The sequence below is a fragment of the Oncorhynchus clarkii genome, chromosome 17 (genome assembly GCF_045791955.1).
Source record: "Oncorhynchus clarkii lewisi isolate Uvic-CL-2024 chromosome 17, UVic_Ocla_1.0, whole genome shotgun sequence".
In the NCBI taxonomy this organism is placed as follows: Eukaryota; Metazoa; Chordata; class Actinopteri; order Salmoniformes; family Salmonidae; genus Oncorhynchus; species Oncorhynchus clarkii.
Window position 1 is genome coordinate 11,128,111 of NC_092163.1, and position 13,018 is coordinate 11,141,128.

At 44.8% G+C, this 13,018-nt stretch overlaps 1 protein-coding gene across 1 annotated transcript; it reads right to left on the reverse strand.

Moving 5' to 3' along the window:
• Positions 1–1,351: 1,351 nt before the first annotated feature.
• On the reverse strand, positions 1,352–9,443 carry LOC139370256 (inward rectifier potassium channel 4-like). Its single transcript, XM_071109619.1, has 3 exons — positions 9,218–9,443; positions 3,225–3,426; positions 1,352–3,017 (listed from the first exon to the last, which is right to left on the reverse strand). The coding sequence occupies exons 2-3, from the start codon at positions 3,314–3,316 to the stop codon at positions 1,385–1,387; spliced, it is 1,725 nt and encodes a 574-aa protein (XP_070965720.1). The 5' UTR covers positions 3,317–3,426; positions 9,218–9,443; the 3' UTR covers positions 1,352–1,384.
• Between the last annotated feature and the right edge of the window lie 3,575 nt (positions 9,444–13,018).

Sequence of the window (13,018 nt, forward strand, 5' to 3'; positions counted from 1 at the left end):
GAATGACAACATAATGATGTTTGTTTCCAACATTACGGATGTTTTCCTGAAGAAGTTAAATCCACGTCATGCTTTGTTTCCTTGACACAATATTAACGAGTATCGTGATATTGGTATCATCCCGTTCATCATCATAGTTTCTAAGCATGAAAAATGATTTATTTACAAACAGAAAATACTTTTTAATACCACATCAACTTAATTTGTGGTTTTGAAAGTATTAATGACTCATGACAGCTATCTGTAAATGAAAAAAAACTGTACCAAGATTTGGTTGAATGGAACCAAAAGTCACTTCACAAAGAATATTATTCCAGAGAATATATACAACTGAATATTGAATACAATAAGAATGAATTTAAGTCTTACGCTATAAAATGCAAATTTAGACTCATGTACTGAACACAACTATGTTTAAAAACAAAAAGAAACTCAAGAGAATAATAAAGTCATTCAACCTTCCTTCTTCGCTGTGCTGCAGAATTCTTTCCTTCTCTCTGTGAGGACTTTGGTTGGATACACAAAAAAGCAGAGGAACTGTACCAAGGGCACATCGTTCATTCGGGACACGAGACACGAGAGTCTTCTATGACTGATTCACACTACAGGGCCGACCCAAACCACAATGTGCTGGCTTCAGGGCTGTACAATTAAAAAACTCTAAAATGCTATTTGGAGAAGAGCAAAAAAAACACGACCTAAGCCATTATCACTATGGTTTCTGACGCTTCATTCACCTCTGTCGATCTACAAACGCATCGCCTAGCTACACAATTAGCTCAGCACCAGGATTAAAAACTATAATTTAGGTACTGAGGGAATCTGTTAGCAGAAAGTATTTTATTAACAAATGGTAAAGCATTAAAAAAAAGTTTTGAAATGTTCCTGCAATTCTACACATTTTGACGTGACTTATGGTTAATATGATGTCTGAGTGAGAGTGACTAACAAAATCAATGGGGGAACCCTGGAGGTCAGGTCCCCTGGGCCCTATGTGCCCTATGTGCCCAGTCAGTCATTTGGTCATGATTACTACAAGTTCAGTCTAGACTAACTAGACTAATTCACCTATTTTAATTGTATTTTTAACGACATGGGCTAAATGAGTGACTGTCAGTGAGTGACAGAGAAAAACTGGGGCAGCCAAGTTTCAAAATCGCACCTTGTGTATTCTACTAATCTAACTCTCAACAGCAAGTTGAGACCCCGAATGAGTTCCCCAAAAATACATATATATATTTATTTTAAATTAACTAGGTCTGGACCTCAGTGTCCTCATATGTAGCTACGGCCCTAGCACAGTTCCAGCAACTACAGTGGATGCGTAACCAGGCCAGCGCCGGATTGTCTTGTCTCAGTTTGACTCGATAGTGTGAATCAGTCACTACACTCCTGATTCCCTCCTGAAGCCCAGCGCATCAAGAGCTATACCCGGCTGCAGCCTGTCAATCTGATTGTCCATGTCCAGCACACACAGCATGTTCATGTCCACCGCTACCTGGTCCTGAAATCTCTCCTGGAAGATGTCTAGTTGTACGTCCCTCTCCTCCCCCTCCCCGTCGTCCCTCCCCCCCAGCATTACACCCATCTCCCCTACCTCCTCCCCCTCCTCCTCCCCGCAGCACAGGGCCACCTCGTTCTCGTAGCAGAAGGCGCTAGGGGAGTGTGGAGGCAAGAGGTGGAGGCCGGAGGACTTGGGACCGAGAGGGGACACTGACCGGGTAGAACTAGAGCCGGAGGCAGACGAGGGGGAGCGGGATCGGCCCGTCATCTCCCGGAGCTCCCTGGCGCTGCAGTGCGGAGTAGCTGGCACCTCGTAGGTCTTGTGGAAGCGGGAGTAGTCTACCTGGTAGCGGTGCTCCTTCTCGAAGACCACAGGCTCGAAGCGATGGCCCCACAGGATCTCCCTGGCCAGGTAGGAGGAGCGGGCCTGGGTGGTCATGGCCGTGGCCTCCACCATCCCCTCCAGTATCACCACGATCTCAAAGTCCTCTGTCGTCAGGTCGGCGCTGCTCATGCAGTACAGCGGGCTGTTCTCGTTGATCTCGTGGACCACGACCAGTGGAGACACCAGGAAGAGGCGGTCCAGGCCCTCGTCGTAGCCCACGTCGATGTCCGTCTGCTCCATGGGGAGGTATTCGCCTTCGGCGGTGACGTGCGGCCGGATGAGCTGCGCCCGGACGTGAGCCTCCACGATGTGGCTTTTCCTCATGTTCCCCAGACGAAACATCAGGCACAGCTTCCCGTCCCGCATGGAGATTACCGCGTGGTGCGAGAACAGCAAGGTCTGCGCCCGCTTCTTAGGTCGAACCATCTTGGCCATGATGGTTCCGATCATGAAGGAGTCGATGATACAGCCCACAATGGACTGGACCACCACCGTAGCCACCGCCGCCGGACACTCCTCGGTGACGCAGCGGAACCCGTACCCAATGGTGGTCTGGGTCTCTATGGAGAAGAGAAACGCCCCTACGAAGCCTTGGACGTGTAGGATGCAGGGCTTCCACTCCACCCCTCCTCCCTCCAAGCCAGCCAGAGGCCCCTCTCCCAGGCCGGGTCGAAGGTCGAAGTCCCCATGGGCCAGGGCCACTCCCCAGAAGACCACCCCGAAGAGGAACCAGGAAAGCAGGAAGGTAGAGGTGAAGAGGAGCAGCATGTAACGCCAGCGGATGTCCACGCAGGTGGTAAATATGTCGGCCAGATAGTGTTTCGTCTTGTCTTCCATGTTGTGGAAAACCACGTTGCACTGGCCGTTCTTCTTCACGAAGCGGCTCCGGACATGGTTGGGCCCCGTCGTGGAGATCTGGCGGCCGTTGTGGACAGGCTCTGTTGCTCGCAGGGCTAGCGAGCTGCCGCCTCCTCCTCCTTCTGAACCTCCTCCTCCTCCACCACCACCACCTCCTCCGCCCCCCATACCCCTCCCAGTCATATTGTGGTGCATCAGGGGACCATGGCCATTGTGGAGGCCCAAGGTGGAGATCTTGAAGTGGTCTTCATCGGTGGCTACGATGCTGTATCTGATGTGAAACAAAAACCCAAACAAAACACATGAGTTTAGAGAGGAGGGCGAAGGAGACATGGCAGGTTTAACAGTTAAAGGCCTAGTGCAGTCAAAAACATGATTTTCCTGTGTTTTACAGTCCAAGAATAGACAACAAGGACAGGCGTTTAGAGGCAGGAAAAGGGGGAGAAAAGGAGCTGATTGTCCTATTCCCCGGTCCTACCTGTTGACTCGCACCGCTCCCATGGCACCAGTGATCATCAGGCTGTGTCTGTGTGGGCAGTAATCAGGGCCGCGGTGGCCAGTGCCAACCATTAAAAGAGACCAGCTTGGTAGGAGGCTGTGGGCAGAGGGGCAGGAGGACAACAGCCTCAGGTCTAAGGACCTCTTGGAGATATCAGCGTTGCCTCCTTCTGATGCATTTCCTGGAATGACAGCAAATCAGAGAACAGTATGAATTTTTAAGGCCATTCAGAATCACAGCACCCAATGCACAGTATTCCTACATCGACACATGTCATGCAGGAGGAGGGTGGGATGGTCAACTCTCTTCATGCGTGAAGAAAAACAGACAAATATTCATCATGATGGTTATAGATTGAGTCCCTCGTAGCCGGTCGCCCGAGGCCCCTTTATGTCAGCATGGGGTGGAGCACACTAACAGACATAGGAGGGGCCAAAGGTCTGAAAGAGAGGGGAATCTGTGCTGAACTACTGTTAAGGGAACAATTGATCTGGTGTTTGGCTTGATGACAGGGTTAGAGGCCGGGTGACGTAGTGGGTTAGAGCTAGTACCCATTATGTGATCGCTAGACTATCAGGGTGACCAAAGGAAAGCGTTGCATAACAGCCGTAACAGGTTTGTAGCTGCACGCTATAGAACAGCAGCACTGGATGGTTTGAAGTGAGGTGTGGATTTAGCTATGTGTAGAAAAATACATGTCCAACTGCAGTAGCTTACTAAGGCGCTGTGACATCACTGCTGGGTCAACGAAACTGACACGTCGACACACGTCAGCACGGAGTTATTAAAACACAGACTTGAGAGCGAGTGCACACACATACACACGCGCACACACACACACACACACACACACACACACACACACACACACACACACACACACACACACACACACACACACACACACACAGAGTCCACAGACTGACAGGATTTAGCAGGGTTGTTTTTTACCTTTGCGTGACAGTCTATGGCAATTTTCTTCCCTCCCAAATACACACACACACACACACACACACAGCAGATGGACAGATGTTGCTCCTGCCGTGTGCTTATTGGCCGGATTGAGGATCCAGGATCCTTCCCAACTTAAATCCTCAGTAAGAGGCTGGGATAGATTACGTCAGCATTGTTACATATCAACCACTGTAGCAGCTGGACCAAAGGGGCTGAGAAAGGAAGAAAGAAAGAAAGAGAGAAGAGAGAGAGAGAGAGAGAGAGAGAGAGAGAGAGAGAGAGAGAGAGAGAGAGAGAGAGAGAGAGAGAGAGAGAGAGAGAGAGAGAGAGGAGAGAGAGAGAGAGAGAGAGAGAGAGAGAGAGAGAGAGAGAGAGAGAGAGAGAGAGAGAGAGAGAGAGAGAGAGAGAGAGATCCAGGGGGCTGACATGATATTATTGACATCATCACACCAGTTCCACTGTATCTTAAGGAGTGTTTAGTGTACACAGTGTTAACCAGGGTCACACGTATCAAGTCTTTCCATACCACTTCCCGAGGATCCTGGGAGTTTGATTGGACAAGAGTGTGTATCTGAGTTAGGTTGGAGGAGAAGAATAATGCATATGAATGGAAGACTGTGACAGCTTGAGTTTCTCCGTTTGAGAGACTATGGGATAATGCCAGATCATAACGAATCCATCGCCACAGACTGAGGAAACAGTAGTCTTTTCGAGTCAACCTGATTCCCATTGAGAGGTGAAAATCATAATGTAGCCATACTGTTAACCATATCAGCATCTTCAACATCGGAGGCTTCCAAGACACATAGATGTACTACAGATCTAGGACATTTTGTAGAATATACAGTACTAGTCAAAAGTTTGGACACACCTACTCATTCAAGGTTGTTTCTTTATTTTTACTATTTTCTACATTGTAGAATAATAGTGAAGACATAAACTATGAAATAACACATATGGAATCATGTAGTAACCAAAAAAGTGTTAAACAAATCAAAATATATTTTATTTTTGAGATTCTTCAAAGTAGCCATCCTTTGCCTTGATGACAGCTTTGTACACTTGGCATTCTCTCAAACAGCTTCACCTGGAATGCTTTTCCAACAGTCTTGAAGGAGTTCCCACATATGCTGAGCACTTGTTGGCTGCTTTTCCTTCACTCTGTGGTCCAACTCATCCCAAACCATCTCAATTGGGTTGAGGTTGGGTGATTGTGGAGGCCAGGTTATCTGATGCAGCACTCCATCACTCTCATTCTCAGTCAAATAGCCCTTACACAGCCTGGATGTGTGTTGGGTCCTTGTCCTGTTGAAAAACAAATGATTGTCCTGCTAAGCTCAAACCAGAAGAGATGGCGTATCACTGCAGAATTCTGTGGTAGCCATGCTGGTTAAGTGTGCCTTGAATTCTAAATAAATCACTGACAGTGTCACCAGCAAAGCACCATCACATCATCACACCTCCTCCTCCGTACTTCACGGTGGGAACCACACATGCGGAGATCATCCACTCACCTACTATGTGTCTCAAAAAGATACGGCGGTTGGAACCAAAAATCGCAAATTTGGTCTCATCGGACTAAAGGACAGGTTTCCACCGGTCTAATGTCCACTACTCGTGTTTCTTGGCCCAAGCAAGTCTCTTCTTCTTATTGATGTCCTTTAGTAGTGGTTTCTTTTCAGCAATTCGACCATGAAGGCCTGATTCACACAGCCTCCTCTGAACAGTTGATGTTGAGATGTGTCTGTTACTTTAACTCTGTGAATTATTTATTTGGACTGCAATTTCTGAGGCTGGTAACTCTAATGAACTTATTCTCTGCAGCAGAGGTAACTCTGGGTCTTCCTTTCCTGTGGCGTTTCTCATGAGAGCCAGTTTCATCATAGCGCTTGATGGTTTTTGTGACTGCACTTGAAGAAACTTTAAAAGTTATTGAAATTTTCCGTATTGACTGACCTTCATGTCATAAACTAATCTTGGATTTTCATATCTCTTTGCTTATTTGAGCTGTTCTTGCCATAATATGGACTTGGTATTTTACCAAATATATTCTGTATACCACCCCTACCTTGTCACAACACAACTGATTGTGCTCAAACACATTTAGAAAATTCCACAAATTAACTTTTAACCAGGCACTGTCACGTTCTGACCTTAGTTCTTTTATTATGTCTTTGTTTTAGTATGGTCAGGGCATGAGTTGGGTGGGTTGTCTATGTTCCTTTTTCTATGTTTTAGGATTTCTGTGTTTGGCCTGGTATGGTTCTCAATCAGAGGCAGCGTTTATCGTTGTCCCTGATTGAGAACCATATTTAGGTAGCCTGTTTTCTATTGTGTTTCGTGGGTGATTATTTTCTGTCTTTGTGTATGTTACCAGACAGGACTGTTTCGTTTCGTGTCATTCTCGTTTTATCGTTTTGTTGTTTTGTTTGAGTATTCATTTTCATTAGGCATAATGAATACTTACCATGCTACACCTTGGTCCTCCTCTCTTTCTCCCACAGATGAACGTCACAGGCACACCTGTTAATGGAAATGTATTCCAACCTCATGAAGCTGGTTGAGAGAATGCCAAGTGTGCAAAGCTGTCATTAAGGCAAAGGGTGGCTACTTTGAAGAATCTCAAATATAAAATATATTTTGATTTGTTTAACACTTTTTTGGTTACTACATGATTCCATATGAGTTATTTCATAGTTTTGATGTCTTCACTATTCTTCTACAATGTTGAAAATAGTAAAAAATAAAGAAAAACCCTTGAATGAGTAGTTGTGTCCAAACTTTTGACTGGTACTGTATATAGAGAGTAGGAAGAAAATGGCACCCTTTTCTCTACATAATGCCCTACTTTTGACCACATCTCATATGGCTCTGGTCAAAAGTAGTGCACTATATAGGGAATAGGGTGTCACTTAGGACGCAACCAGAGACAGTCAGGAACCACTAGTCCCTGAGGGAGAGCAGGAGTAATTAAATGTTGATGATAGTTATTAGCCGTTTCCATAGGAACCTCTTTCCCCTCCTCGACGCTCTGATTTGCCGTGTCGAGCGGGGATGATTTAGCATGAGGCACCGCCGCCGAGGTGAAGCCAGAGGGTAGAGACACCAGAGGTGTAAGTGCTCTCCTGAGTGACTGAGTCACATACAGGACTGATTCACTTTAATGTGGGTAAAACTGAATCACACAGAACAGAGACAAACACCCAGATATTTCAGCGCATTTACATTTTGGCAGACGCTCTCATCCAGAGTGATTTAAAGTAGTGAATACATACATTTTCATACTGGTCCCCCGTGGGAATAGAACCCACAGCGTCACAAGCGCCATGCTCTACCAACTGAGCACCCCGACCATAACCTACTCCACACCATAACCTACTCCACACCATAACCTACTCCACACCATAACCTACTCCACACCATAACCTACTCCACACCATAACCTACTCCACACCATAACCTACTCCACACCATAACCTACTCCACACCATAACCTACTCCACACCATAACCTACTCCACACCATAACCTACTCCACACCATAACCTACTCCACAACAGAACTCTACACAACACAATACATTTAGGGCCTGAAATTGTCAATGCAGCTCAGATATGCCTTGAATCCGGAAACACTTAATCCCAGGGGAAATTAATATGAATGGATGAAAGTGTGTGTGTGTGTGTGTGTGTGTGTGTGTGTGTGTGTGTGTGTGTGTGTGTGTGTGTGTGTGTGTGTGTGTGTGTGTGTGTGTGTGTGTGCGTGCGTGCGCGTGTGAGCGAGCGCACCCTCGTGTGTGTGTATGCATGTATGTTGGCGTTTGCATGTGCGTGTGTGGTAATCTCCTAATCCAAACTGTGATATGAAAGGTGGATGCAGTCAAGCGATCTGGCTTAAATGTTCTTCTTTAATCTGAGACTGACATTAAAAGGGGAGAAAGAAAGGAAAAAGAAAGTGAAGAGTTTAGGTGACAGCACAGGGCAGGGCATCCGCTTGTCAGGGAAGAACAGGGGGTATAGAGATTATGACATCAGAGGATGGGGTGTTACTTTTGATCCGGTTTAGCGGTGATTGGTGGCGTTGTGGCGTCGTCATCACTGAATAAAGCATTGTTATACATGATTATGGCAGACGTTATTGTAGGCAAGTAATAGGAAGGGGGGAAAGTTATGTCCGTCTTTTTTGAATGGCTTTGATGGGAGCTCTATGAACACAGTATCTCATTCAAATATGCACGATCTGCAGGTCTATCACGAATGCACATGATTGTGTAAAAAAAACATGTCCTTCCCATATCTATGAAAGAATATGGGATGACAAGATATCCCATTCTTTGAATAGCCAATGATAAACTAAAATTAGACTTTTTTTTATAACACAGTGCAGGGTAGGCCTACGCACTTGTTAAACTATATCAAAGTTGATGCTGACGTGTAGAGCTGTCCAGTGCTGAAATCTATTCCCGCGCATATAGGAAATAAGAATGTCTGAATATAGGAATTATATGTCCATATCTGATCTAATTTCGAGTTTTGCAAATCAAACCTCTCAGCATATTGAAACTGGCATGCCACATCGCCTACGGCCTAGTCAATAAAATATGTCACACAATTAGGATTTGCCTGCGCATCATTTACAGTTGATTGACATTATAGGCCAGAACAATGCGTTATGTTAGCGGATTCATTGATCATTTTACAGTGTTTGTCTGAAGGACGGTGAACAGCAGAAGACAAAACAGGTTTCACTGGGCTCTACAAAGCGAGGAGTTCATGTCGTGACATAATACTGGTGAAAACAGACAAGATTACTCTGCAGTTGATTTCGGGGCCTTAACTAGTGTATGAAGTGAGCTTCATCGAAACGCTGCATGTTAAGAACAACAAAGACTCTTCGACTAGCCAACCTAAAAACCAACCAATCTAAAAGAAAAACAGGACAAGTTGTCATGAACTTGTTGTCAATGGAAAAGTGTTTTCGCCAATGAAAAAACTGTCAACGATTAGAATAAATACTCACCTTTTGAATGGCAATGTTGTTAGCTACTTGAAAAACAACGTTGATATCCTTTCCAAAATAAAAAATAAAACACATCCTTAATGTTCTGTCCTCTCTCTACGAATTCCTTTTTGCAGCCCGTTTCATTGTCTCATAACGTTCATTTTGAAACTTTTTGTCTTTGAATCCTAATGTTCTTCCAATGTTCTATTTTATTGCTTCCTTGCATCCCACTCAACTGCTCGCATTCGTTCTCTCTGTTGGACTCGCACTTGACTCAATAAGCGCTCGAACCCTGTGTATGTGAAGTGCGCACGGCACATCTCTCTGTCCCTAGCTAGCTGTGGGTGGGAGAGAGAGGGCGGGCGGGAGGGATGGAGCGCTTGTCACTTTGATTATGTCCCCGTTTACGTGGAGTTGTGTTCCTGAGAGTGTAGGTGTGCGTCCCTATTATTTTCCGCCCGCGCCACAGATTTTTATTAGACTGGCCTCCGGAGAAGAAAACAGGTTGCTATGCATTGCTCGGATTTTCAGTGAATTTAGATCAGTGTTAGGCTGTACATGCGAGCTGCCTGTCTTTGTGCGAGTTTGAAGCTGCATTATTGAAATGTGAATAGATTTATAGAAATAGGCCTAATAAAAAGGTTAATGACAGGAAGATGGTTGATTAAATATCCCTTTTGTTGACAACTACAGTAAGTAATGTTAGAGTGCTTCATTTGATCACTCTTTTGTGGCTGGGAATTGTCTTGCACCGCAGGAAATCCAGATGAGCTTCGTGATTTACATAAATCCACTGAACACCCACACTAACACACTGTTATATTAACAGTATTGCACTTTTCATGTAGCCTACTTTTAGCCAGCTAATGTCCTAACCACCGATCCAACAACATTATGGACTCAACGTTCAAATCCCGTTGCTGCAGGATTATTTTGTTGCGACATAATTGGTCAAATTATGATTCTACATATATACGTAACAAACCAACTGAAGAGGGGGTGTGGGGTAAGAAACCAAGTCTCCCTAGTAACCTAGTGTGAACAGGCAGTTGAAATCGGATCCCAGTGTTGCATTGTGGAGCTGTCCAGAGCAGAGGTGCTGAAAACTACTAAAACGGAAAACGGATACTCCTCGAACTACCACCACCCTACCGTGGCCTGGCTGGCTGTCACATACATTTAGCCTCCAGACCAGTCTCAGCACCCTGCTAACTATCGCCACCTCATTTGCTTTGTCATTGATTAGAGCAATATTTTACCACAGGGAGACTACTGAACTAGCGATGGAGACCTGCGGAACTTTCTCCTGGCTGCAATAAGTTCATCCAACTTTCTAATTTCCATCAAAGACACTACTGTTCATAGTTTAGGTTATAATTAATATTTGTATTGGCATCAGCAATGTCTCTTTTTTTGCAGGGAAATATAGTTATAGTATTTCAGACAGACCACAAATATATGAAACTAGATCGTTTCTATGGATACCTTTCTTATTTTCTCTCTCTCTCTCTCTCTCTCTCTCTCTCTCTTACTTGTCTCAAGCAAACATTTATCTAAAATTATACAGTTGAACCAATTTATTTTTAAAACCCAAGTTCTCTTCAGCCAGACGTGGTGGTTGTTCAATGTACCGAGAGAGAGGGATAAAGAAAGACAGACAGAACGACAGCCAGACAGACAGACAGACAGACAGACAGACAGACAGACAGACAGACAGACAGACAGACAGACAGACAGACAGACAGACGGACAGACGGACAGACAGACAGACAGACAGACAGACAGACAGACAGACAGACAGACAGACAGACAGACAGACAGATAGATAGATAGATAGATAGATAGATAGATAGATAGATAGATAGATAGACAGATAGATAGATAGATAGATAGATAGATAGATAGATAGATAGATAGATAGATAGATAGATGGAGAGAAATGTGGGAGACAGAGAGAGGAAGAGAGAGAAAGAGAACGAGAGAGAGATGGAGAGCGAGATGGAGAGCGAGACTGAAAAACGGGGTGAATCAACAGTGTAGGTCAAGGTCAAGAGGGATTAGAGGCTCTATTCAATCTGTATTGCTGAACCGTTACAGATTGTGTGATATAAATGTAAAGGCAATTTCCTATTGAGCTGACATATTCAGCTTTTACTGTGAATGCAGGCTCAGCTAATGCGAGACAATTATGCTGCGAGTCAGTGCGAGTCAACCACACTATAACACTGAACTTCTGCGATAAGGATTGAATAGAGCCCTAAATGGGGTGGGAGTGGGGAAGAAATGTGTGGGTGGGTTTAGATTCTAGAAGATAGAGGAACAAGGATGCTGCAGCTAATGACAAGAGGGGAGTTATCTTGCTGTTTGATTACCGTTGTTTTGAGTGGGAGTAGTTAGGCCTAAATAAATGTGGAAAGAAGCAAGGGAATGTTACAGTAGGGATACAGTAGGTGTATTTTGATTTGTTGATCGAATCCAGGTATTTCTACTCTACTGTACCATACCCTACCCAACTCTGTATTCTATTCTACTCTACCATACCCTACCCAACTCTGTATTCTACTCTACTCTACCATACCCTACCCAACTCTGTATTCTACTCTACTCTACCATACCCTACCCAACTCTGTATTCTGCACTACTCTACTCTACCATACCCTACCCAACTCTGTATTCTGCACTACTCTACCATACCCTACCCAACTCTGTATTCTGCACTACTCTACCATACCCTACCCAACTCTGTATTCTGCACTACTCTACTCTACCATACCCTACCCAACTCTGTATCCTGCACTACTCTACCATACCCTACCCTACTCTGTATTCTACTCTACTCTACCATACCCTACCCAACTCTGTATTCTACTCTACTCTACCATACCCTACCCAACTCTGTATTCTGCACTACTCTACTCTACCATACCCTACCCAACTCTGTATTCTGCACTACTCTACCATACCCTACCCAACTCTGTATTCTACACTACTCTACCATACCCTACCCAACTCTGTATTCTACTCTACTCTACCATACCCTACCCAACTCTGTATTCTGCACTACTCTACTCTACCATACCCTACCCAACTCTGTATTCTGCACTACTCTACCATACCCTACCCAACTCTGTATTCTACTCTACTCTACCATACCCTACTCAACTCTGTATTCTGCACTACTCTACCATACCCTACCCTACTCTGTATTCTGCACTACTCTACCATACCCTACCCAACTCTGTATTCTACTCTACTCTACCATACCCTACCCAACTCTGTATTCTACTCTACTCTACCATACCCTACCCAACTCTGTATTCTACTCTACTCTACCATACCCTACCCTACTCTGTATTCTGCACTACTCTACTCTACCATACCCTACCCAACTCTGTATTCTGCACTACTCTACTCTACCATACCCTACCCAACTCTGTATTCTACTCTACTCTACCATACCCTACCCTACTCTGTATTCTACTCTACTCTACCATACCCTACCCAACTCTGTATTCTGCACTACTCTACCATACCCTACCCAACTCTGTATTCTACTCTACTCTACCATACCCTACCCAACTCTGTATTCTACTCTACTCTACCATACCCTACCCAACTCTGTATTCTGCACTACTCTACCATACCCTACCCAACTCTGTATTCTACTCTACTCTACCATACCCTACCCAACTCTGTATTCTACTCTACTCTACCATACCCTACCCAACTCTGTATTCTACTCTACTCTACCATACCCTACCCAACTCTGTATTCTACTCTACTCTACCATACCCTACCCAACTCTGTATTCTGCACTAC

Excerpts from the sequence above, each read along its gene's own strand:
- LOC139370256 (XM_071109619.1), bottom strand. The coding sequence starts at position 3,316 with ATGGTTGGCACTGGCCACCGCGGCCCTGATTACTGCCCACACAGACAC. Across the intron at positions 3,018-3,224 it reads GGAGCGGTGCGAGTCAACAG|ATACAGCATCGTAGCCACCG; the intron begins GTAGGACCGGGG and ends GTTTCACATCAG.